The sequence below is a fragment of the Anolis sagrei genome, chromosome X (assembly GCF_037176765.1).
Source record: "Anolis sagrei isolate rAnoSag1 chromosome X, rAnoSag1.mat, whole genome shotgun sequence".
In the NCBI taxonomy this organism is placed as follows: domain Eukaryota; kingdom Metazoa; phylum Chordata; class Lepidosauria; order Squamata; family Dactyloidae; genus Anolis; species Anolis sagrei.
The window spans coordinates 18101558-18126050 of record NC_090034.1 but is presented as its reverse complement, the minus strand read 5'-3'; the positions used below and the strand labels follow the sequence as shown (position 1 = coordinate 18126050).

Genomic DNA, 24493 nt, shown 5'->3' with positions numbered 1-24493 from the left:
GTACGGTACCTATTGATCTACTCACATTTGCATGTTTTCGAACTGCTAGGTTCGCAGAAGCTGGGGCTAACAGCGGGCGTTCATGCTGCTCCCCAGATTTGAACCTGCGACCTTTTGATCAGCAAGTTCAGTAGCTCAGTGGTTTAATCCACTGTGCCACCTGGGGCTCCACATGGTACCATTTCATGTATCTGTAGGTAGGACATGCTGATAATGTTGCATGTACCTCTCATCTTCTGGGTTAAACAACAATAACCATTCTCTGTGCATAGAAAGAAATGGCACAGAAGTGTAATAGAATCCTAGCACTGGAAGAGACTCCCAAGGACACTCCAATCCAACTACCTTCTGCCATAAAGGGAGACACAATCCAAGCCCTCCCAACAGATGGCCATCCAAGGTCTACTTAAAAAAACCCAGAGAAGGAGACTCCAATGGACTCCAAGGTAATATATTCAACTCTCAAATACCTCTTACCATCCTCTCACCAGGAAGTTCTTTCTAATGTTAAGTTGGAATCACCTTTCCAGCAATTTGAACCCACTGACCCATTGTGTCCAGGGCAGCGGAAAATGAGCTATCTCCATCTGGGTCAGCAAGAAGATTGGGCAACTGGGGGCAGAATTTTAAAAAGCCCAAAATTCAGCTGAAATCAAAGTACCATTTTCAAATGAAATTATGTGAGGTATGCCAATGATGAGTCACCAATGACAAAAGAATCATTAAATCCTAGAAGTGGAAGAGACCACAAGAGGCATTCCATCCAATCCCTTAATGCCCCAATTATTTTCACAGATGCCCACTAGCAATAGATGGCCATATTGGTCGGGTTAGTCCTGAAAATATAGCATCCACTAAGAGCTAGTGGGATTATTTTAGGCCCCATCTATATTATATAAAACAGTTTCAGAATGCAATTTAACTGCATTATTAGTGTCCATACTATCATATAATGCAGTTCAATGCAGTTAAACTGAATTCTGAAACTGCATTTTATGGCAGTGCAGATGGGGCCTTAGGGTGCTCCAGACAGCCTCATAATACAGGACAAATTAGCGGGACAAAAAAAAAAAAAACCATGGCACCAGACAGCAAGTCCAAACACGGAGCTGTCGGTCCCAGTCAATGCTCCTCTGCCATCCTGACATGTTGATTTTTTAGTGGATTTTAGAAATTTGCAAGATGGACAGGGGACATCCGCCAGAAGCCCTGTGGATATCTCAATGTGCACACAAGCAGATTTTTTTGCCATTATCTCTCATTTCCCTCCTGCTGCCTTTACTTTTTCTCTCATGAACCCTGTTTCCCTATGGTGTCATCTCCCTGTCATGCTGGTGCCCACTGTGTAAATTCAAGCTTTGTATAATTCCATAAACATCAGAACAAAGGAATGGTTTCAGAGAGTTCTCATGGTAATTGTTTTCCAATTGTGCTTCCATTTAGCCAACTGTGTGTCTGTGGCTCCATTTGTTTGCAGCCCTTATTAGTTTCAGGATTTTAAAATGTGCACATGCATTGGAGGAATCCTATAGGAATGAAATCACATGTTTTTCTTGAGTATGGGGATATACAGTGATGTGAATATGCACATTTTTCAGTCAACATCAGATTTTAAGTGCGCCCTTTTAACATGTTTTTGGGTGCTAATACAAACCAGAACATGCTTTCGGCAAACATCATTTAGCACCCCCCCCCCCACCTTCTCCCAGCTTCTTCCGCATTTTAGGGCCTGTGTAGAAGGGCCCTTAGAGTGAGGACAGTTCCTTTTGAAAAAGTGTCCCAAGGGATCTTGTATCACCTCAAAGATTAACTGGGAGAACAAAGCTTTTGAAAAAGTGATCAGGCACGGGATTGTGGTGCAGCTGGCTGAGTGTCAGCTGCATTAAGATCACTCTGACCAAAAGGTCATGAGTTCGAAGCCAGCCCGGGTTGGAGTGGGTTTCCAACCAATTGTGTGTAGCCTGTTCTCGACCTTTGCAACCCGAAAGACAGTTGCATCTGTCAAGTAGGAAAATAAGGTACCACCTTAAAGTGTGGGGAGGCTAGATTAGAAGACTCCAGCAAAGCATTCCAGTGGGGAAGCGTGCGGGGAATGCGGAAGTGCTTCATCAGCGTCGCAGATGGACGCCAGCTCCCCGGCGGCCAGGAAAACAAAGTTAAATAGCCTCTGTGTATGTCTGTATATGTTTGCATGTCAAAAATTGGCATTGAATGTTTGCGATATATGTGTACACTGTAATCCACCCTGAGTCCCCTGCGGGGTGAGAAGGGCGGAATATAAAACCTGTAAATTAAATAAATAAATAAATAAATAAATATTTCCTAGTATTGGGTTCAAAAGAATATTCACCACTATTCTCAAGTAGAATACAGTAGAGATAACAATGTGGAGGAAAGATCTTGAAAAATCTTTGGAGAATTACTCTATACAAAAGTGCATATTTGTTTTCCCCTGCTCTACCCTCTAATTTCCTGTGCTAAAAGCAGGACTACAGGGTGGGCGAAGGTCTTGAGAAGGATTTTCTTCGTTTGGATTTTTTGGACACTCAAGATGTCTTTCTCCTTTTTGTTTATAGTGTTCAAAATCTTCTTTGCATCCCTACTTCACATCCTCCTTGGCCTTCTTGTACTCTTAGACCCGAATCTTATTGGCATTCTCCGCCAGAGCTGAACCATTGACTCAATTGTCAAAAGCTGGGTCAATACATACATAAATTTCACCAATTCAGTGAATCTACTTCAGTAGGGGGTACCAATAGGATTCAGACCTTGGTTAAACACTAGAGATATGCAAAGTAACTCTGTTTTGTTTTGAAAGTGGGAATTGCAGAAAAGAAGAGCATAACAAACAGGAGCTCTGGCTGCCCTTCCTTTGCCGTTTTCAGTGCTGGGTAGGCTTGAAAAGATTCATTTAGCTTCCTTTGTGTCAATTTGAATACAAGGCTATTGTGGGATCTTGCTCAGAGGTCAGGGCTGAAATACTGCAAATGGTTTCATTTGTTTTGAACAGCATTTGTTTCCCCCTTTGAAAGCATGTCCAGCCACCTCACTGAAGGATATTCCAAAAGAGCACTTGAAGCAGAATTGATGTCACCCAAGCTTTGAAACAGCCATCGAGCTACACCGCTGCTCACTGGTTCATGAACGCCCTGGCCATTTCATGTCAGCTCTGTTTTTGTCTGTGTTAATCGATTCAAACCTATATAATTAGTTTCCAGTTCTACCTTTTCCAGTGCTTGGGCAGCTGAGGGAAGATGGAAAAAGGAGGGGATGCTTAAATTGGAAGACTGAGAAATGCAAGAAGTATTCGGAAGAAGTTTGAAGGAGAAGCTAAGACAATGGCTACTAGAACTAAGCTAAGACAATGACATGTATCCACTTTATATCATAGGGCCTTTTCTAACTATAGGACAAGAAGCCTCCCAGGATATTTTTGTATAGCATCTTACAAACTATTGCAAATTGCAAGGTTGAGAAAGGGCAAAATATGCCTTGAGGAAAACAACAACTACTGCCCTCTTGGATCCGAACTGCACTCCAAGGGATCAAATAATAGCCTGGATATTTCTGATTATTTGCAAGTAGAGTAGACCAATGAAGGGCACATCTTCATTGGCCATTTAGGTTGGTGGAAAACCAGTAGAGAAGGATGCAATTTACTCTGCGGATGATGAGAAAGAAATGAAGTCCTGGAACCAGATGAAGGCCTGAGAGCTGCTAATACACACCGGAGAGGTTGGCTCTGACCTGCTTTCAGGATCTACAACAGGGGTCCTCAAACTAAGGCCCAGGGGCCGGATACGGCCCTCCAAGGTCATTTACCCGGCCCTCGCTCAGGGTCAACCTAAGTCTAAAACAACTTTATGAATGAAGCTCTACCCCAGAGGTCCTCAAAATAAGGCCCGGGGGCTGGATACGGCCCTCCAAGGTCATTTACCCGGCCCTCGCTCAGGGTCAACCTAAGTCTAAAACGACTTTATGAATGAAGCTCTACCCCAGGGGTCCTCAAAATAAGGCCCGGGGGCCAGATACGGCCCTCCAAGGTCATTTACCCACCCCTCGCTCAGGGTCAACCTAAGTCTAAAACAACTTGAAAGCACTCAACAACAACAATCCTTTCTCATCAGCCAAAAACAGGCCCACACTTCCCATTGAAATACTAATGTTTATATTTGTTATAATTGTACTTCATTTTAATTATTGTATTCAGTGGTTTTTCAGCTACAAATAAGATATGTGCAGTATGCATAGGAATTCATTCATGTTGTGTTTTTTTTCTTCAAATTATAATCCGGCCCTCCAACAGTTTGAGGGACTGTGACCTGGCCTTCTGCTTAAAAAGTTTGAGGACCCCTGATCTACAATATCCACAACTTTACATCTGAAGTTGAATTAGATTATTTTTTCACCACTCCTCACTTTAACACATATGTGCAGGTTGCTTGACTGTTTCTTAATTGGTTTCACCATGCAATGTGTTACACATCTAGATGTATGAAGGCACATTATGGGCTCTATTTCAGAATATCCTTCGACTCTAATTATCCCAGTTTAAAGACCTTAATGTACACTGCAACACACATTCATGGTGCATGTCAAATAAATACAGCAAGGTGCCTTCAAACTGCATTAAGTGATCAGTTTACATGGGTCCAAAATTGATTACTGAATGTGAATCAATTTATAGGCAAATCCAAATGATTCAGTGGGTTTATTCTAATTGGGACTAAAATAGGATACCAGTTAGTTTGTGTGTAGACAACAACATGTGCACTTAATAGCTATCAGATGTCGAGAGATGAATCATGGGAAATTAGGTTCATCTCAACAGCCTGATGTCTTCCCAATTTCTGGATTACATGTTTTATCAAGTCTAAACATTACTCACCTATATATATAAAAATGCTCTGTGCATAATGAGTACCTTAAAAACAAAAGAACCAATGAACGAAATCACACCAAATTTGGCAACAAAGCGTCTCACAACACAAGGAGTGACCATCACTCAAATAAATATGATTTTGTCATTTGGAAGTTGTAGTTGCTGGGATTTACAGTTCATCTACAATCAAAGAGCATTCTGAACTCCATCAACGATGGAATCGAACCAAACTTGGCTCACAGAACTCCCATGACCAAAAAAAAAAAATCCTGGAAGGGTTTGGTGGGCATTGACCTTGAGTTTGGGAGTTGCACTTCACCTTCACCCAGAGAGCACTGTGGACTCAAACAATGATTGATCTGGACCAAACTTGGCACAAATACTCAATATGCCCAAATATAAACACAGATGGAGTTTGGGGAAAATAGACCTTGACATTTGGGAGTTTTAGTCACTGGGATTTATAGTTCACCTGCAATCAAGGAGCATTCTGAACCCCACCAATGACAGAATTGGGGCAAACTTCCCACACAGAACCCCATGACCAACAGAAAATACTTAAGGCCATCCACTCCAACTCCCTTCACCAGGGTAAGAAAACATAATCAAAGTACTCCTGACAAAGAGCCATCCAGCCATTGAGATAGATAGATATTAGGGCTGGGCGGTTTCGTTTCGTTAATTCGTAATTCGTTAATAATTCGTTAATTTTTTCAATTACAAAACGATAACGAACCATTCTGGAGCAATTATTAAAAAAAACGAATTTTCAAAAACGTTTTGTAAATGCTTCGTATTTTGATATTGTATTCGTTTCGTTATTGTTTTGAGGTCGTTTCGTTATTATTTCCGCATGTCTGGGCCAGTTTTATGGTTTAATTAGTGAAAAAAAATTATAATATCACACCAACAGTCAACAACAGAGGGAGAGGGAAGCTTCAGAAGGTTTTGGAGGTTTTTTAGCATATTTCGCTGTCGCGTCCGCCATTAACGAATCGATTCGTTACTGTTTCGGAAATCGATTCGTTAATTTTTTACCATTTACGAAATTTCGTAAATATCGAACTTTTTAAAAGGAAAATTTTGTAATTATTTTAAATATCGAAACAAAAAAAACCCCCAAATACAAATCGATTTTAGAAACAAATTTTTCCGTTGTTACCCAGGCCTAATAGATATGATTCACACACACACACAGATATAGTATCATAGATTTGAAAGGGACCCCTAAAGAAGGACAATTATGTGTTGCATGTTCCAGGATGGACAAACCAGACACTCTCCACATCAACACTGACAAAGAAACAGCAAGAAATACTGTTTACCCACAAGCATAAAGAAATTACATATATTAGAAAGCAACACTTTCTCATTACTTTATTTTCCAGATCAACAGACTGGGCCACAGCAACGCGTGACAGGGGACTGCTAGTGCTGGATAAATTAGAACTTATAGTAGCTTGAAGGAGAATGTGGTTGACTGGCAGTAACCTAAAATAACAGCATCCCTGTTAGTAGGATATTCAATGCTATATAAAAATTTGCTCACTGTGGATCCTCTGTGTAGGAGGGAGCACACAAATATTCACACTCTATTGCAACTCTCAGTGGTACTGAATTCCTTCAACTGCATATGTATCATTTGCAAAAGTTTTTTCCTCTTTCTTATGTTAAAGCAGCTGCCTATTATTGTTCCGACAACAGAAGATGGTTTGTTATACATTGGAAAAAAAATGTTAGGATTTATTTTCAGGGGTCTAGAGGGGAAACCTCATACATTGCTAGCAAATTTGTCTGGAGCTTCAAGCCAGGCACGGCATGCGCAGAGTCCCATTCATTCCATCATGTCTTCACAAAGAGCATTCTGTAGACACTCTACAGTGGGACATCATTAGTGTCTCCATCGAAAGGCAGGGCTGTTCTCCAGTTTCTCTTGTTTTCTTGACCTAACAAGTATTTTGTTTTTATCTATTGTTTCCCTCGGAGAAACTCGAGTTTCTAAGCATGAGCTGTCTTTCAATCACATGCCAGGGGAGCATTCCTAACCCAGTGAATGAGAGTGAAGATGTTAAGGACGATGCACTGGGACCTGGGGAGTTTTCATTGTCAACTCCTTTAGGTTGTTATTTCCACACTTTTGGTTTTTAATGGGCTTGCCTCACCCCAATCCACATTTAGCAAACGGGTTGCTGCCATGCACTGTGCCAAAGATCCATCCACAAAGTAACTTGAGAGCAGAAAACTTTTTCCCTCTGTGTTTCTTCATCTTGACAATCCAGCAGATGCAAGAAACATAAAGTAAAGCATGAGTGCTCAAATCTTCCTTTATTCTTTTATTGTATTTCCTAGGGACATGCACATCTATAAAGTTTTGAATTCTTTTCCTACCATCATATATGGCTTCTATTGGACTCCATGTTGTGTGTTTACAGAACAACAGAAGTCATTTTTGATGGGGTAAGCAGGGTCCAGCTCTCAGATCCACTTGTTTGGTCCCCAACATCTCCAAACTCCATGGACTTCCCTTCCTGTGAATCCAGGAAAGAATATAAAGAGAGCCATTTTGGCTGAAGGGGAGAGTATGGATCCTCTAAATCAGTGGTTCTCAACCTGTGGGTCCCCAAATGTTTTAGCATTCAACTCCCAGAAATCCTAACAGCTGGTAAACTGGCTGGGATTTCTGGGAGTTGTAGACCAAAACACCTGAGGACCCACAGGTTGAGAACCACTGCTCTAAATAAGTACATGATAAAATAAATGTAATTTCAGCTGCTCTGGATTTCCACAACAAAACCACCATTGCGTTATGGGAGCCATCCAGTGCTGAAACAGAACTGGAAATAGAGTTCAGCACTGGGAAAGTTGCTGCCACACCAGGACAACCACTCCACACCTGGAGCACATTCATACGACATGTTTCTAAACTACCTTGAAGAGTCCCATTTTGTTTCAAATTGAAACATCAAAAATGCATTATTTTTATTTATTTTTGATAATCTGGCCATTCATGGTAATGGGAACACTTCCAGGTCTCGTTTCTCTGTAAGTTTTATGGCTATCAGGATGATCTTCTACATTTGTAAGTTACATTTACCACTGCTAGCGCCCCAAGTTTCAGAATGTTTCACTCATCCACTCATTTTTGGAATTTTTAACAAGTTTCTACCTATGACATTTTTAAAAAAACTACAACGGCTATTCTCTTGAATTTCTCTACAATAACACAACACAACCAGGGCATAATTCCTTCGAAGTTTCAGAAAGATTTCCACATCCACTGACATTTAGAGAATTTATTTCAATTTCAGGATCTTGGCCTAGTCATTCTCTAAATGAACCCCTAGTAAATAGAACCCCCTCCAAAAAATGAATCCTTGTAAATGGAAAACTACCTCACACACAAAGAAAATGACCCTAAAAGGATTACTGAGGTTGTCTGCTAGCCTAAGCCTAGACTAGTAGCAAAAAGCAATAGCAGCCTGCAAAAGCAAATACACTGGGGCAAATATACACTATCTTTTCTTCCTCACCCCTCCCTAGGAATGGCATGGCCATGAGCTTTGCTAGGGAAAGATGCCAGCCAGGGATCCGTCTCCTTTTTGTCATTCAACCCTGATAGGCTGATGAGAACATGTAACGAAGTATGTAAAAGAGCAAGTTCAGCAGTCCCTCCAAGGAGAGCTTAAGCAGAGTCATCATGGTGGTAACTTTCAAAAAATTATGAACTTTTAATGAAATTTCAGGCAGCTGAAGTTTTGTTCCTTTTGGATTTGGATGTGGAGCAATCCCTAGTTAGTAAGTTGAGTTGTATGCATGTAATTTGCCAAAACAGTAACAACTTACAAACATGCCTGAAATTTTGCACAGCTCTAGTATATAGGATTCTTTTGCAATGAGCCCCTATAGCAGTCAAATGAAACTGCAAATCCCAGGATGGTCCTATGGCAGTTAAAGTCAAATTGTCCCACTGTCTTTATAAGAAGGAGAGAATGAATACTTTCAAATTTTTTGAAATAGTTTTACAAAAAAAAAAAGGGTTTCTAGAGTGTCTGGACACACTGAGAAGAACGTTTTCAGATAGGGATATACTCAATGTAAAACAAAAAAAAATTGCACAGAAAACATTTCTATGTATAAAACAGGTTTTGGTACAGAAAACAGTATTTTTTTTATTTTCTATGAAAACATATGCTACTTTTGTCCAGAAGGAGTCTTGATCTGGAAACTGTAAGGGTTTTCTTTACTTTCTCACAGTACTGGCAGAAATGCTAAACCTATTCCTTCTTACCTGCTGGATGCAATTTAGCAAACATGATATACAAAAATCACATGCATTGTCTCATCAAGTGAAATAATTTTGTGTGTATTTTTTGAGATGTATGCATTTGTTTGTTTCCAGATTTCATCATACTTTCAGGAAAAAGTGAACTGTGGGATACTACATTAGAATGAGAGTCCGACAAACTCCTTACTCATCCCAAACTGACAAACAAACCCAAATGTGACCGGGTTTAAATATGACTGCTTTCACCTCTGAGCAAAACAGCAAATTCCTGCCTTTGTTTGGTATGCGAATGCTGGAGATTGCCAATTCCCCCGCCATTTATTCACTGATGCAGCTAAGAGGATGCATTGGCAAGCAAAACATTTCTTAAAAGATTATTTTAGGAATGGTTATTTCATGTTCGGGTGAGATGTGGAGACAGCATTAGCATAACAACACTAAGATATTGCTGAGTAAAGCTTCCTCACTTTAAATATAACTGCAAACCTGTGTTAAAAGGAAAAGAAGGGAAAAGTCCAGGGATAAAGAGAGGGTTGAAATGGAGAGGCATTTCCCTTAATCATCTGTTTTGAAGCACAAATGAGAAAGCGCTATTTCTGCAGTTTAAAGCCAAAGGTAGTGGCAGGGCTCCCTCTTTTGTTGTTCTCCAAATCCATGTTGACTCTTGTCCTTAACATGACATTTAGGACTTTTGCGCAAACACACAGTCACACGTGTGTTTGTGCACTCAGCAAAAAAACATTCCTTAGCCTCATTTTAAAAACCAGAACTACGATTGTAATATCTGCATTCTCAGCTTTTGCCCCAAAACCAGAAGTCGAGACAGGGATGGTTACAATTAATAAGTATCATGCATCCAAAATATCTGCATGAAAATGAAATCACAGGGTGAGAAGAGATCACAAGGGACATCTAGTCCAACCTCTTCTGCCATGCAGTAAGACATTGTCAAAGCCCTTCCAACAGATGGCCACCCAACCTCTGATTTAAAACATCCAGAGAATGAGACTTTTTCACTCGCAACATTTAAGCTATTTTACAACTCATACAGCTATAACTGATGATCAAAATTATCTGTCAGGGCTTATATTATATAATTTTGTGTACGCTTAGATCACCCTTCCCCTCTATATGTCAATTCTTGGGAGGATGATAGATATCCATTCAAGAACTGAGATCAATTGAGAATTGAGATCTATCACATTTTCAGGTATTTTTTCTTTCCCTACATCACGTCCACTGCATTGATTGGAGACAAAAGAAAAACATTAAAATACACCAAAGAGGTTTTCCTTTTCCTTTTGGGTGAATGTGTGAATTCTTCAGAGTCTGTATACTTAAATTAATTATAAGCAATTACAATTTTAAGCATCATTCAGTGTGAGCCAATTAAGAGTCTCTCAGGCTCACATACTGGGAATGCATTCTGGAATGGAATTCAATAATTTGGGGGAATAAAAGTCAACAAACGAACTAAAAACATTCAATGCCGGATATCCCTGGGGAATAGTTCATAAACTATTTTTTAGGTAAAATTGGAACCTGTATATCCACCCTGAGTCCCCCCCCCCCCCCCGGGGAGATTAGAAGGGCAGTGTACAAATCCTTGAAATTAATAAATAAATATGGTCTCAATCATAATCAGTATCAGATCCAGTGGGTCCATACTCATAGGTTGTGAAAGTTGCTTTCAGGGAAATAATAAGGGTGCCGGCAAATTAAAACCAAATAGGGATAGTTCCAGATTTGTTGCTTTTTGTTTCCCTTTTTCATCTAATTAAGTTGCAAGTTTTGGAAAACTTTTTTTAAAGAAAAAGGAGCACAATTTTCAACCACCTGTAAATTTAATAGCTGCAATCACCCAGACAGAAAACTGTCTAAGCTCATGTTTCCAAAATACCAAATTCCTTAAGATGTCTGCCCCTGCCCAAAGCAGCCAGCCTTCACCACTCAATGGTGATAAGACAGCATTGCCTTGAGATCCTAGAAAAGGGGCAGTTGTAGATATAACAGGCCATTTTGTGATGAGAACACATCAGTGGACTTCCAGCTTCTGAACCTAAATGTAAACACAGGTCTCTGAATACATGTAGTAGATGTGTTCCTGGACATCATCGCCTTGAGAGAAAATTTGCTACGAATTAGTGATTTAATATGAGAAAAATAGAGATAGGTCCTTGTGCTATTTAAAAATAAGGGGGAGGAAAGAAGGAAGGAAGGAAGGAAGGAAGGAAGGAAGGAAGGAAGGAGAGAGAGAGGGGGGGGAGAGGGAAGGGGAAGGGTAGAAAGAAGAGGAGGAAGGCATCAGGAGAAGCAGAAGGAGAAGCAGAAACAGAAACAGAAGAGGAGAATTTGAATACTTTTTACTATGTTTCAGCCAACTTTGTCTTCCAAACTAATAGTGTGAATGTGTACAATCAAATAACTAGGCCTTGTGCAAATAAACAAAATGATTTTGAACTTTCTAGGGACCACTTGAGATTGTCTTCCAAAATACAGTAGAGTCTCGCTTATCCAACCTTTGATCATCCAACTTTCTGTATTATCCAACGCAGTCTGCCTCCCAACTGGATCCACAGCTGTTTCAATACATTTCAATATTTTGATGCTAAATTTGTAAATACAGTAATTACTACATACCATCACCATGTATTGAACTGCTTTTTTTATCGATTTGTTGTAAAATATGATGCTTTGGTGATTGATTTGTAAAATCATAACATATTTTGACATTTAATATTTATTTATTTATTTATTTATTTACTGCACTTGTAGACCGCCGTTCTCAGCCCTAGGGCGACTCACGGCGGTGTACAACATATAAAACCAGGTACAATTTACAACATAGGCTTTTCCTTAATCCCTCCTTATTATCTAACTTTTTCACTTATCCAACGTTCTGCCAGCCCATTTATGTGGGATAAATGTGACTCTATTGTACATTCAGGGATTGCTTTCCCCTTTTCCTAGTCTCCAATTGTCATATGACTGGGAGCAATTTTTAAAATAAAATAAAATAAGAGCATAGGTTGTTAGGTGCTAATCTATTCCACCTTTTCTCTCTGTTTTGCAGATCACGCATGCTCAGGAAGAGATCCTAATGGCATCTTATCTTTCCTTTGACATTGATAGGCAGGACTCTGCAGCAACAGTAGGATCAGCTAGAGTAGCATCTCATTTTTTTCCATCAGAAATAAACTAAGTTCTTACTGCAGATATTTCTGTGCTGAATGTCCTGTTTGTCCCAACCCTCCACCATCCTTCCAATGCTAATGATGTCAAAATCAAATACATACAGCTAGAAACAGGACCAAGAAAAGAAAAGGATGGACTGGAGGGGCATAAAAGGAATTTGCAAGAAGGACCTTTTTTTGTCATCTTTGCTAACTGAAGTATGCCTGTATATGGGATACTTTGTACGTCAGTTTAAAGAAGGATGTGCAAGGTCTAATAAAAGCAAGACTTCTAGTTTAAAAGTTTCACCCACCAAGGCAGACTCCACTGCAACTGGAAGGCAGTCTCCTGAAACTGTCACTGTGCTTTTTATAGCTTTATGAATTATGGCTTCTTTCTACCTAAGGCTGTGGTCCTAAGCTGCTTCACAACTTTAAGTAAGCGGGTATGATTCATGTTTCAAAGCTTCTTCTTTCCCTTCCGGTCATAATATGAAATGAAATAGAACAGGGTCTTCTCTCCCCAATCCCCCTCCACAAAACTGGAGACAACCTTTGTATGTTTAGAGATGTTTTCCGTGGACTGAAGAATCAGGCATCCAATTCAGTTGCATAGGATTCTTCATAAAGCAAGAAGATCAGAGTGCAATGAGGGAATATGCCATTCCAGTGAGTGATGCATTACAGTAAAAGCCCTGCATCCACAAGAAAGGAATATGGATAAAAAAAAACATGTCATTTCTAGGCATTTTTTACCAACATCTGGCAAAACATATCTTCTCTAGACATTTTCCAAGTCCTTCAGCATGACTTTGTGGGCCAGAAATCCTATTTCACTAAGGTATTTGTGGTTTAGCATGTCTACGTGAAGTTTGGGAACATATCCCCCGTGGATAAGGGGATTGTACTGTAACTACTTTCAGGAGTAGTAGGATAAATAAAGGTGATTTAAGAAGCGCTGGATTGGAACATAATTCTTTTAGCTTTGGACAAAGAAAAATAGTTGGAAAAAATCTCTAGGTACAGAGGAAAGAGTAGGACTTTGCAACAGGAGAAAAATCACCAATATTATAGATGTGAAAAAATAGATCTTACAGTGGGTGAAATTTCGGTCAGTAGAGAAAATAAAGCACAACTGTGAAGGATTCCCCAATCATATGACAGTTCTCACTTTCTTCATTCTGCTATTGTCTTTGTGTGGATGTTGTAGTTTTGTATAAAATGGTTCTGTGAAAAATTAGTTCCTTTCTTCCTCTTGAATCATCCCCCAAACGGGCACACATACACAAAGAAGCATAGATTTACCATTGAGCTGTGGTGGCTCAATGGGTTAAATCCTTGTGCCGGCTGGACTGCTGACCTGAAGGTTGGGTTGCTGACCTGATGGTTGCCAGTTCAAATCCGTGAGACGGGGGAGATCCTGTCTGTCAGCTGTAGTTTGTGGGTACACGAGAGAAGCCTCCCAGTAGGATGGTAACACATCTGGGTAAGATATCTGCAGACAGCCAATTCTCTCACACTAGACGTGGTGTGCAATGTTTTCAAGTCACTTCTGACATGATAAAAAAAAAACCCTCAAGTACAGATGGATAAGATTGTAGATCGAGAAGTCACACACAATCCATCCCATTGTCCCAGATTAGCTAGTAAGCCAAATCTCAAGAGTCTCTCAATTGAACATCAAGATACACTGATGAGTTTCAATTCTCTCTGGTGGCATCCCAATGCACCGTAGGATCAATGTGCATAAATCCCATTGTTCATTGGTTCCACTGTGGATTGGTCTCTATATATATTAATAAAGATTGTGGTCATCCATCATCTTCACCAGCACAGTCAACATACAGCTCCTTTACAGCAAGATCCACCAAACTTCAATTTTCTTAAGTTTAATCATTATAGTTCTCATTATCCCATTGTTAAAGTTTGTTAGCCAGGCTAGGGGCATAAATGCACATGGAAGGCACAAAATATAATCTCACTAACAAAAGAAGCATGCAAAAAATGACATATTCGAGCAAAATAATAACATGTGCAAATATATGAGGATGAGAAAAAATATGATCTCTAGAAATAATGTATTTGCCCCCCACTCCCAAGTTTGAATTCCTGTAATTTCAAATTCCCATCATATTGCTGAAGTATTTGATTCATATTAACATTGAATTCAAAAAGATTCACATAAAAACGAGTGAATAGTGGCAAGTGTCCCAACCACTGAGAGGACAATGTTGAATCTGTCCCTTGTTAAGGATATGGAGTTTGGGATGAATATAAAAAAATGATTATTAGACCAAATTCAGAACCACAAACAGGGCAAAAAATATTGTTGTTGTCGTTTGCTGCGAAGCCTTCTTTGACTTATGGCAACCTTATGAATGTAAAGACCTCCAATCAGCAACAGTCCTGCTCAGGTCTTACAAGCTCAGTTCTGCAGCTACCTTGATTGATTAAATCTATCCACACAGTGGTCTTCTTTTTCAACTGCCTTCCACTTTATTGAGCATCAAAACGAGACTCTGAAAAGCTACCTCTCAAAAGTCAACACCCATGGCTTGGATAGATGAATCTGCCAGATTAATTTGCTCCCACATTTATTTTATTTTTCTTCCAAAACTCAAAAGTTTTTTCCAGCCCGTTATAGGGATCAACCAGCAAAGTTTGTTAGGTTTCAAGCAAAAGGTGAAGTAAAATGAAATGTTCATCCATCCCTATACTTTACTGGTTTACTTTGCTTAAAAGTTTCCAAGATACAAGGCTAGTATTGTAGCTCTTAACAGATAATGGAAAGGAACTTCTGAACCACTTAGAATTACAAGCTAACTCTCATTCCACACATGCCTATTTTGAAAAAAAAAATCACTTTACAGAAAGACACTCAATTCACAATGCAAAGCAATCAATCTTTTCTTTAATTCTCCATTCCTTCTAAGCATTGCAAGACATATATTTGATTTTCACACATATCATAACAACCTTGTCAAAGTTCTTACAGTTCAGCTTACAGAACCATAACACCATCTGTAACTGCATCAAATGGCCTCTGGTCAATGCCAAGTGTGCCACACAACCAGAAAGTCACAATTCTTCCTTTAAGCCAATGGACCAAACAACGTAATTCTTTCAACAAAGCTCATTTAGTAATATCACAAGAAAACAAAGACATCACATCTTGACAAGAGGAATTGTGCATATAGCTGTACTTACCCTTAATTGCCCCCTTTCACAATTCATCTGTTGCCTTGAGATCTGTAAGGAAACGTTTAAGAGAAGAGTTAAAATGACATTTTAAGGTTAACGTTTGCAAGCAATGCTGACAAGCTGCCTGTGACTTCATGAAGATTGCAAGCAGTCAAGCAAACAGAGCATTGGGATGGCAAGATCACATTAAGAGGGGGAAAGGGGATCTTCTTGGTGAATCTCGAATGAATCAGTGTTCTCTGAGTATGGAAGTGAAGAGGAGATCCCAAACTTGCAAGCAACTGATTTACTCACCTAAAAAGTATAAAAGCTAGCAAAATCTTCCATTGATCTTATGAACAAATTTGCACATTTTTCTTAGGTCCCCAACAGAAACAAATCAAACCAAATTCTCCACCATGTATATTGATGAAATTCAAATTATACATATGTTCCCAGGAAAGATCCCCACTCAATTGAACAACTTTCTACCAGGTTCCAATCTCCCCTTTTTGGACATAGTCATGGAATGTGTAGTGGCCTCACAACTCCAAGTGTTATTGGAAGAAACTGATTATCTGGATCCAGCACAGTCAGTCTTTAGGCCAGGACATGGAACTAAAACAAGCCTTGGTCACACCTTAGTAGATTATCTATGCTGGGAACTGGACAGAGGGAGTGTGTCCCTGTTGGTTCTTCTGGACCTTTCAACAGCCTTCAATACTGTAGTAGATCATTATATCCTTTTGGGAGCTACTGTCTTGTAGTGCTCGAGTCCCTCCTGGAGGGTTGTTCCCAGAAGGTGTTATTGGAAGACACCTGATCGGCCCTGCAACCACTGTCTGTGCTAGATAGGGTTACACTCCCTCTGAAGACACAGGTTCGCAGCTTGGGACTTCACTTGAACTCATCACTGAGCCTGGAACCACAGGTTTCAGGAGTGGCCAGGGGAGCTTTTTGCACAAATAAAACATGTGCACCAGTTGCGCCCGTACCAAAGCCAGACTTGGTCACGGGGGTCCATGCTCTTGTTAAATCAAGATTAGATTACTGCAGCACACTCTATGTGGGGTTGTCTTTGAAGACTGTCTAGAAGCTTCAACTAGTCAAATGGGTGGCAACCAAATTACTCACTGGAGCAGCGTACATGGAGTACACAACCTCCTTGTTACATCAGTTCCACTGGCTGCCAATCTGCTACTGAGCACAATTCAAGGTGCTGGCTTTAGCCTAAAAATTTTAAGATCATCTGGGGAGGCACTGCTCTTGGTCCCACCTCCGTCACAAGTACGGTTGGCAGGGATGAGAGAAAGAGCTTCTCAGTGGTGGCTCCTCAGCTCTGGAACTCCCTCCCCAGTGGGATTAGATCAGCACTTTCCCTTCTGACCTTTATAAAGAGAACAAAACACCATTGTGGGAATTAAGCCTTTGGCTAATAATTAATGCAGTACAAAATATAATTAAGGAACATGTGCAATGACAATTTGGAATGGCTACGGTATACGATTTCTGGATCGTGGGTGTTAATGTTTATGCTAGGATGATTTTATGCTTTGTCTGAATGTTTAAATGTTATGTATGTCTTATGTTTAATGTTTTAATTGATTTTAAGTTCATAGTTATATGTAGTAATTAGTTATTATGATTTCTTTGTGTATTGTATGTTGGCACTGAATTTTTGCCATTAGTATGTTGTAAACTGCCTTGAGAAAGGCGGTATATAAATACAATAAACAAATAAATAATAAATAAAGATGGGGACAAATCTTGCCTGATCTCCAAGTCCAAGTTCCTACAGAAGTTGATCACTCAGAAAGACCTGGAGATTCCTCAAGAGAACACCTCTCTAGGTGCGCCAGCAGAATTGTGGTCAGCTTTGACCAGTTGTTGACCATGGAGTCATGCTTGAGGACATGGGCATTCTGAGAAAGGTGATTGGTAAACAGCATAAAAAACAACAATAATGGATGCTCACTTTCAAAGGAGTCCTGTGCCTTTACCCCAGTGAATATGGAGGGCTGATTATAAACATTATATAATGGCCAAAAAAAGTGCAAGTACACGTGGAAGGGAATATATACATGCATAAATCACCAAAGAGAATGGAGGGCAATAGTCTGCTGTTGTGTGCAAGCTAAGAAATTGAAAATAGGGAAAATACATACTTTTTTAAATAAAAAAAACAATTTTCAAGCTCTCAAAACTGATCTTTTTAATGAAGACTACTTGGGAAAGTGATACTGACATTGTATGATAGATAAATAAATAAATTGGGCAATATGTTATGATGATTTAGACTTGTATTTTCTTTAAATTGATTATACCTGTACTTTATTTATTTTTTAAATCAAATCATTAATAGATCAACTGAATAGCAAATTTTTTCTAAACTCAGGCTACTCTAAATGAAATTTCCAAGTCTTCATTCATGCTAAATAAAGTCCCGAGATGGGCATAAGAATACAGGCACAGATCTAAAGCATTTACAAAGAAGAAGCAGACGAGTGAGACATCGGAGTCCAGGGGAGATGGGAGGAGATCAAAAATGTTCCAGTTCAAATGGAAGGGTGTGTAGGGTGATGAGGAGAGGGAGAATTATGGATTATCTGTCATCACTGTAGAGTTCCCACCGACCAACTGTCCATACAGTAAACAATAATATCTTTCTTCAAAAGAGGTACACACATAAAAGATGACCTGGGCCCCAGAAATGTGTTTTAATCTACTGGCGGCTCTCTGGGTAACAAATGCTCAAGGTTATCAGTCAAGAACATAAATCTTGGCAGCTGAGTCTTGGTCCAGCACATTTCTTTATGGCAATACACTGAAATACTGCATTGTAGTGGGCCTGGGGGTGCCTTGAAGCTTATCAGCAGCTTCTCCATCAGTAAGGCCACCAAGGAAAACAAGTTTGCTTAAAAGTCCACTTATATATCAGTTATATACCATCAAGTCCTTTACAGGATGTCTCTCTAGAGGATATATTCATAGGTCACCACATTGGCCATGCAGCAAAATATAACAAAATCCCAAATCTACATGACGGTGATACCTCTATTAGGCCAAACTAAAGACACCAAACACATCTCATGAGCTTTCAAAACTCAGTATCTTCTTTACTGTGCAAATATATGGTATATATTGAGTTGTAAATGTGTATAGATGTGAGAGCTGGACCATAAGGAAGGCTGAGAGCAGGAAGATAGATGCTTTTGAACTGTGGTGCTGGAGGAAAATTCTGAACATGCCTTGGACTATACTTCAGGAAATAAAGCCTGACTGCTCATTGGAGGGAAGGATATTAGAAGCAATGATGCTGGGGAAAATGGAAGGAAGAAGGAAAAGGGGATGACCAAAGGCAAGATGGATGGATGGTATCCTTGAGGTGACTGGCTTGACTCTGAAGGAGCTGGGGGTGGTGACGGCTGACAGGGAACTCTGGTGTGGGCTGGTCCATGAGGTCACAAAGAGTCAGAAATGACTGAACGAATAAACAACAACAAATGTGTATATTGAGTTGTAAATGTGTATGGATGTGAGAGCTGGACAACAAGAGGGATTTCTGGGATTTGAAGCCCAAATCAGCACATGCCACAAGAGGGGAGGAGAATGGTCATAATCAGGCTTGTGATTGGCTGAGAAATGTGATGCAGCTAGTGTGTCTGCACTCATCTTTCAGCCCCATCATCCCCACCATGAAGAGATTGATGCTTGTGCTCGTAAAACAAATAAACGGTCAGAATACTAACATTAAAAGTAAGCTTGAATCAACAAATATTTTTCAAGTTTTTAGCTGAAAGATTGGCTGATCTATGTTGTGTTCCGGGAAGGCTCTGAAGTTGTCCTTCCCAGTCCGTTTCTGGTGGCTTGGCTGCCAGTTCTCTGAAATTATCCAAAATCCGAATCAACCAATGGAATTTCGGACACCCTTAATTGGAAGCAGACATGTAGCCGGGGGGGGGGGGGGGTTGAGGGGCTTCAGCCCCCCCCCCCCCGAATTACTCAGGGGAATTACTCAGGGTGGTCTGTGAGAAGGCCCTACTGGTATATTATTTAATCTGTTATGTATATTCATATCATGATCTAATCACCATTCTCTATATATCCCATATGCATGGGGGTATTTGGATAACAATACAAAAGGTTTGCTAGGGTAGATCCTCTCTCACTCAGACTCAGCCCCCCCCCCCCCCCCAATCAAAATCCTGGGTCCGGGCCTGGTTGGTAGCATAAGTTTTGGAGATTTCAGTCTTCTTCATCTGATACATGGAATGGTTTTCAGATCTCAGGAAGTTCTGCAGCCTGAAATCCTTTTATCTGGAGATGCAAGAGTTTCAAACTGAGGACATCTCCATGCAAAACTTCCATTGCACTATAGATTTATGGCTATGGACAGCTGCACTGTTGGCACTGCTATTTTTATTTGGATGATAATAAAAGCTCAGCATTAAGACATGTTTTCAATATCTATTATTTATAACATATGGTACAAAAATAAACTTTGGTCATTTCGCACGACACTTGATTGGTGTGAACATTAAGGAGTTCTTACCAAACACTCAACCCACCAACAAACTTGCTGTGTCTCTCCCTTTATTTCTTTCTCTTTCTCTCTCTCATTTGCTAAATGTGCTAGTTTAAAAGAGACCTTTGCAACCCCCAAGCACTTAGTGGAAAATATAAATAATGTATTTGTAATATGTAAACCTGTTCACATAAACCAATGGAACTGAAAGCCATAACATATTTAATTTATGGCCGAAGGGCTTGAGAGATGAACTTAGAGTAGGCCCAGCAAATCTTGAAGTACTTTCACTTCTTAACCCTAAATGACCCTTGTTCTGTCCAGATGGAACAAAATATACTGAATGCTCACATCCGCTCTTCCCCTTCTTCTCATCATGGTCACATGTCAGTCTCGATTGTATGTTTGAGGGTCAGCGCCTCCAGATCTAACACTCCAGGGAGAACTTTGAAAACACTGCTCCTCATTTAAGGGTGAGGTCAAGGGTTTATTTGCCAGGAGAATCCTTGAAGGACTTCAGCAGCAAGCTTTTAAAAAGGGTGATGGCTATCTTATGAGGATTTTTTAAAAAAAACAACTGTTGTGTTGCTATGTGTCAGCTTGTTCAAATATGATACATTAGAAATGGAAGGTGGCCTTGCAGAGCACATCTTTGGACTTGATCGCTGTCAGGAGAATGGCTACAAGGACTTAAAAGTATCTATCCATTCCAAAGCTAATCAATATATCCAAAAAGAAACAAATTAAAAGGGGAGCAATTACATGTCATTCCCAACTAGCAGAGCACCTAGAATAAGGCACCAAATAGTTCCACAATAAGACTAAGATCCAAGATAATAGCTTAAATATCAGCAAAAAATGTTAAATATCAATGCATATATGGATTAATGGGCAATTCTCATGGGTGACAACTCTGCTTACATCACCATCACAGAATCTTGTTGAATCAGAGAATCCTAGAGTTGGAAGAGACCCTCCAGAGCCATCTAGCCGAACCCCATTCTGCCATGCAGAAAGACACTACCAAAGCTTAAAAATGCCTTCAGAGAGGGAGACTCCATCAGTCTTCCAGTCAACAAACTGCACTGTTGAACAGCTATTACCATCAACTGGATTTGACTGTTTTGCATTGTCTTGCCTCAAAATATCAGTCCACAAATATAGTGTAACTTGCACCTACATACATTGACTCTCATGATTCATTAAATGCTTGGTAAGGTTGGAGGCAGAAGAAAAAGATGAAGAGTGCATTATAGTTGCAATAGACCACATCTTCTTCAAGTCCTTTTTGTTAAAGGCACATTTCTCGCAGTGGAAGATTGCCCTTATAAAAAGCCAGATATGGTACAAGGGAGCAAGTGCCATTTCTGTTCCTCATGGCACTCTGAGACAGGATGTTTGATGTTTTACCATCCTTGTGGAAGGCTTCTCTCATGTCCCTGCATGGGGAGCTGGAGCTGACAGAGGGAGCTCATCCACGCTCTCCCCGGATTCGAACCTCTGACCTGTCTTGCCGGCACAAAGGGTTAACCCATTGTGGCACTGGGGGCTCCTAGGAATATAACTTGACATCTTTGAACTATGTGTGGACTAGAAACACATGTGACCAATGAACTCGCCACCACTCCACCAAACCTTCTCAACCCACAACTTTGAGTCATTATTTGTGCTAAAACCATGCAAGAAGCCCTAAAACAGAGGGAAATTCCTAAGAATGCCCCCATATAAGGAAACACAGAACAATACACAGTCTGTCTCAAAATGGTGATAAGCTGTTACCATTTTGACAGAGACTTCAGGAAAAATAGATGTGTTGGGCTCATTGTGGGGGGGGGGTTAATTTATGGGGGATTTAGGATCTGCATACCCCCCAACATTCTCAATGGCTTATAGGTTGTTCCACACACCCCTTTTAAGACTATAGTGATAGAGGGTATGTACCACACTGAGAAGGCTTCCCTACAATCCTGAGTTGCTGTAAGAGTGATTTCCCATCCTCTTGAATTTACACATTGTCAGGGTCTCTCTGGTATGAAAACTGGGTCACTCGTCTTAGCTTAATTAGAGCTTTGAAACATAATACAGCCACTGACGAGTCTAAAGCATAAGGGGTGGAGGACTTTTTTGCCAGAATCCAGAAGTCGTTTCAAGTTTTTTAAAAAACAAAAACAAAAGGGAAACATTTCCACGAGTCATCTTTTCAGAATAACCCGGTGTGGCAAAACATTGAATATTAAGGTTTGTGAGCATGTTACAAAGCAACCCCCCAGAGAATCCTCATCGGTACTTAATATTCAAATAAATACCCCCCCCCCCCCTTTACCTATAACAATAGCTGCACTGTGGTTTATTTAATTTACTTGTACTTTGAAGTAGCATAAGAAACTGTCGGAGAGCAAGCTCTATAAATAGTCACTCCAGCAACCACAATGGGAATAATGTGATATAAATGCAACAGCATGCACAGAAAACTGAAGTATGGTGTTGTTTAGTATTCAAGTACTAACCCTGGCTTACCCGGTACACAGTGTATTGCAGTTTATTGTGCCATAAATCACTTCTATTCACCCTAAGCATGCTATTATTAAAATATAGTGTTAAGACAGAGGTACTAAAGACATTTCGGAGATGGTATATGATGGAAGGAAAAGTTGGGGGGTCATAGTTTTGGTAGACTACAAAGTTACATTCAATGTAGTTGGGCACAGTAGCCAGTTGCATGGTGTGAAAATGCCATACTTGTGGGGAACACTTTGAAAAAAGGGGGTGAACTGGGCCTCTCTGCAAATTTTATGATCGATGGGGCAGATTTGGATTAACTTGTGAGGTTGCCCTAAAAACAATCCATGCTTAAACTCTAAAGTCTGGTATAAACAGCATTTAATAAATATAGGCATGCAAGGTTGTCAAACTCCCATGGAGCTCTGGATATTCAGGAGGATGTGAAATAAGGAGAAACGTGGTGCCCTGATTGCAAATAGTGGCCTTTCCTGATCTACAGCAAGCCAACCTATCTTCCAATCCAGAAATAGTGATGGAAATACTATTTGAAAATGTTTTATAAATAGTCAAAAACATGTTTCTGAGAGCTGAGAAATGCCAACAAGAATAATACTGGAGTAATGATAACCTTTGTAATTTGGGACTTATCTGCACAAAATTCTTGTATAGAAAAGAGAATATTCTGTGCAAGAAACAGCATTTTCTACTTCAAAAGTAATATTTTAATGTAGCAATACTCATTCCCACACAGATAATCCTACTATTCAGGGTTTATTCTGTGTGAAATTTGCATATAGTTAATTTCCACATCAAAATTTTAAAAACCCTTTGCACAGAAAACTAAATTTTCTGCACAGGAAGTAACATTTCCTGCATTTAATGATGTTAATACATAACACAACACTTCTACAGTTGCTTTATACTGTGCAGGAAGCCTATGATTTTATTCTATTTATTTTTTAATACTATGTTTCATTTTAGGTTAGTTTTTATGTCTTAGGTTTAAAATTATACATTGTATTGTTTTTACCATTGTTTGCCGCTTTGAGTTTCTTTAAGAGAGAAAAGGTGGCATGCAATAGTAGTAGTAATAACAACAATATTTTGCACAGAAATGGTGGGGTTTGCACGATTTAAAAGTTACAGTAATTGTGCACGGAATTAGTTCCTACGAACTGGGAAGCCTCCTCTGGCACAAAAGACTGTTTTTGTCTACTGCTGAACTTGCATCCTTGCCTTGGAAAGAGAGTACGTGTGTGGCGGGGCAGAGGAAGGCCCAGAGTTTGGCTGTAGACATGCTCCAGGCCTGCCTGCATGTGCTACCACACACAGACTCTCCATGTCACTCTCCATGTGACAGGTCATGCAGGCAGGCCCAGAGTGTGCCTGCAGCTGGGTGCCTCTTACTCTAGAGTAAGAGGTACTCAGCTGCAGGCACTAGCAGGCATGCTGCAGGCATTGGCAGGTGTGCGTGCTTTCTGGGCCTGCCTGCCTGCTATGCCACACAGTCACACTCTTTCCAAGCAGAGTGTGTGTGTGGAATTACATGAAGGCAGGCCCAGAAAGTGTGCGAGCCTGCCAGTGCCTGAAACTGGGCACCTGTTACTCTAGGAGTAGTAACAGCAGGTGCCAGGTCAGAAGAATGGAAGCCTCTTTAAAGTGTATGCCAGGAAGGGGAGCCAGTGGGTGGCAAGCCCCCTTCCATAATGGTCTCATTTTCAGGGGCCCAAATCAAAAACAAATATCTACCCTCCTGATTTTGGGAGGCTTCAAAAAAAAAAACAGATCGGGGCCCCCAACAAAAGCCAGGACATGAAACAGGACAAGGTTTACCCCAAAAGCACAACCCTAAAAGATATCATTGTGGGGGGGGGGGGGTGTAGGAAGATTGATATAAGTATAGAGACACAGCTAAACCATTGTAAGTATTTCTTTTCGTGCAGGAT

General features: G+C 40.2%; 1 protein-coding gene across 9 annotated transcripts in view; it reads right to left on the bottom strand.

Moving 5' to 3' along the window:
* The window catches only part of RBFOX1 (RNA binding fox-1 homolog 1), a 1606230-nt gene that overhangs the window by 480521 nt on the left and 1101216 nt on the right, over positions 1 to 24493 (bottom strand). For all 9 annotated transcript variants that reach the window (XM_067473372.1, XM_067473373.1, XM_067473365.1 and 6 more), the window contains exon 6: positions 15548 to 15589. In XM_067473372.1, the coding sequence (XP_067329473.1) occupies positions 15548 to 15589 (42 nt within the window). The remainder of the gene's footprint in view (positions 1 to 15547; positions 15590 to 24493) is intronic.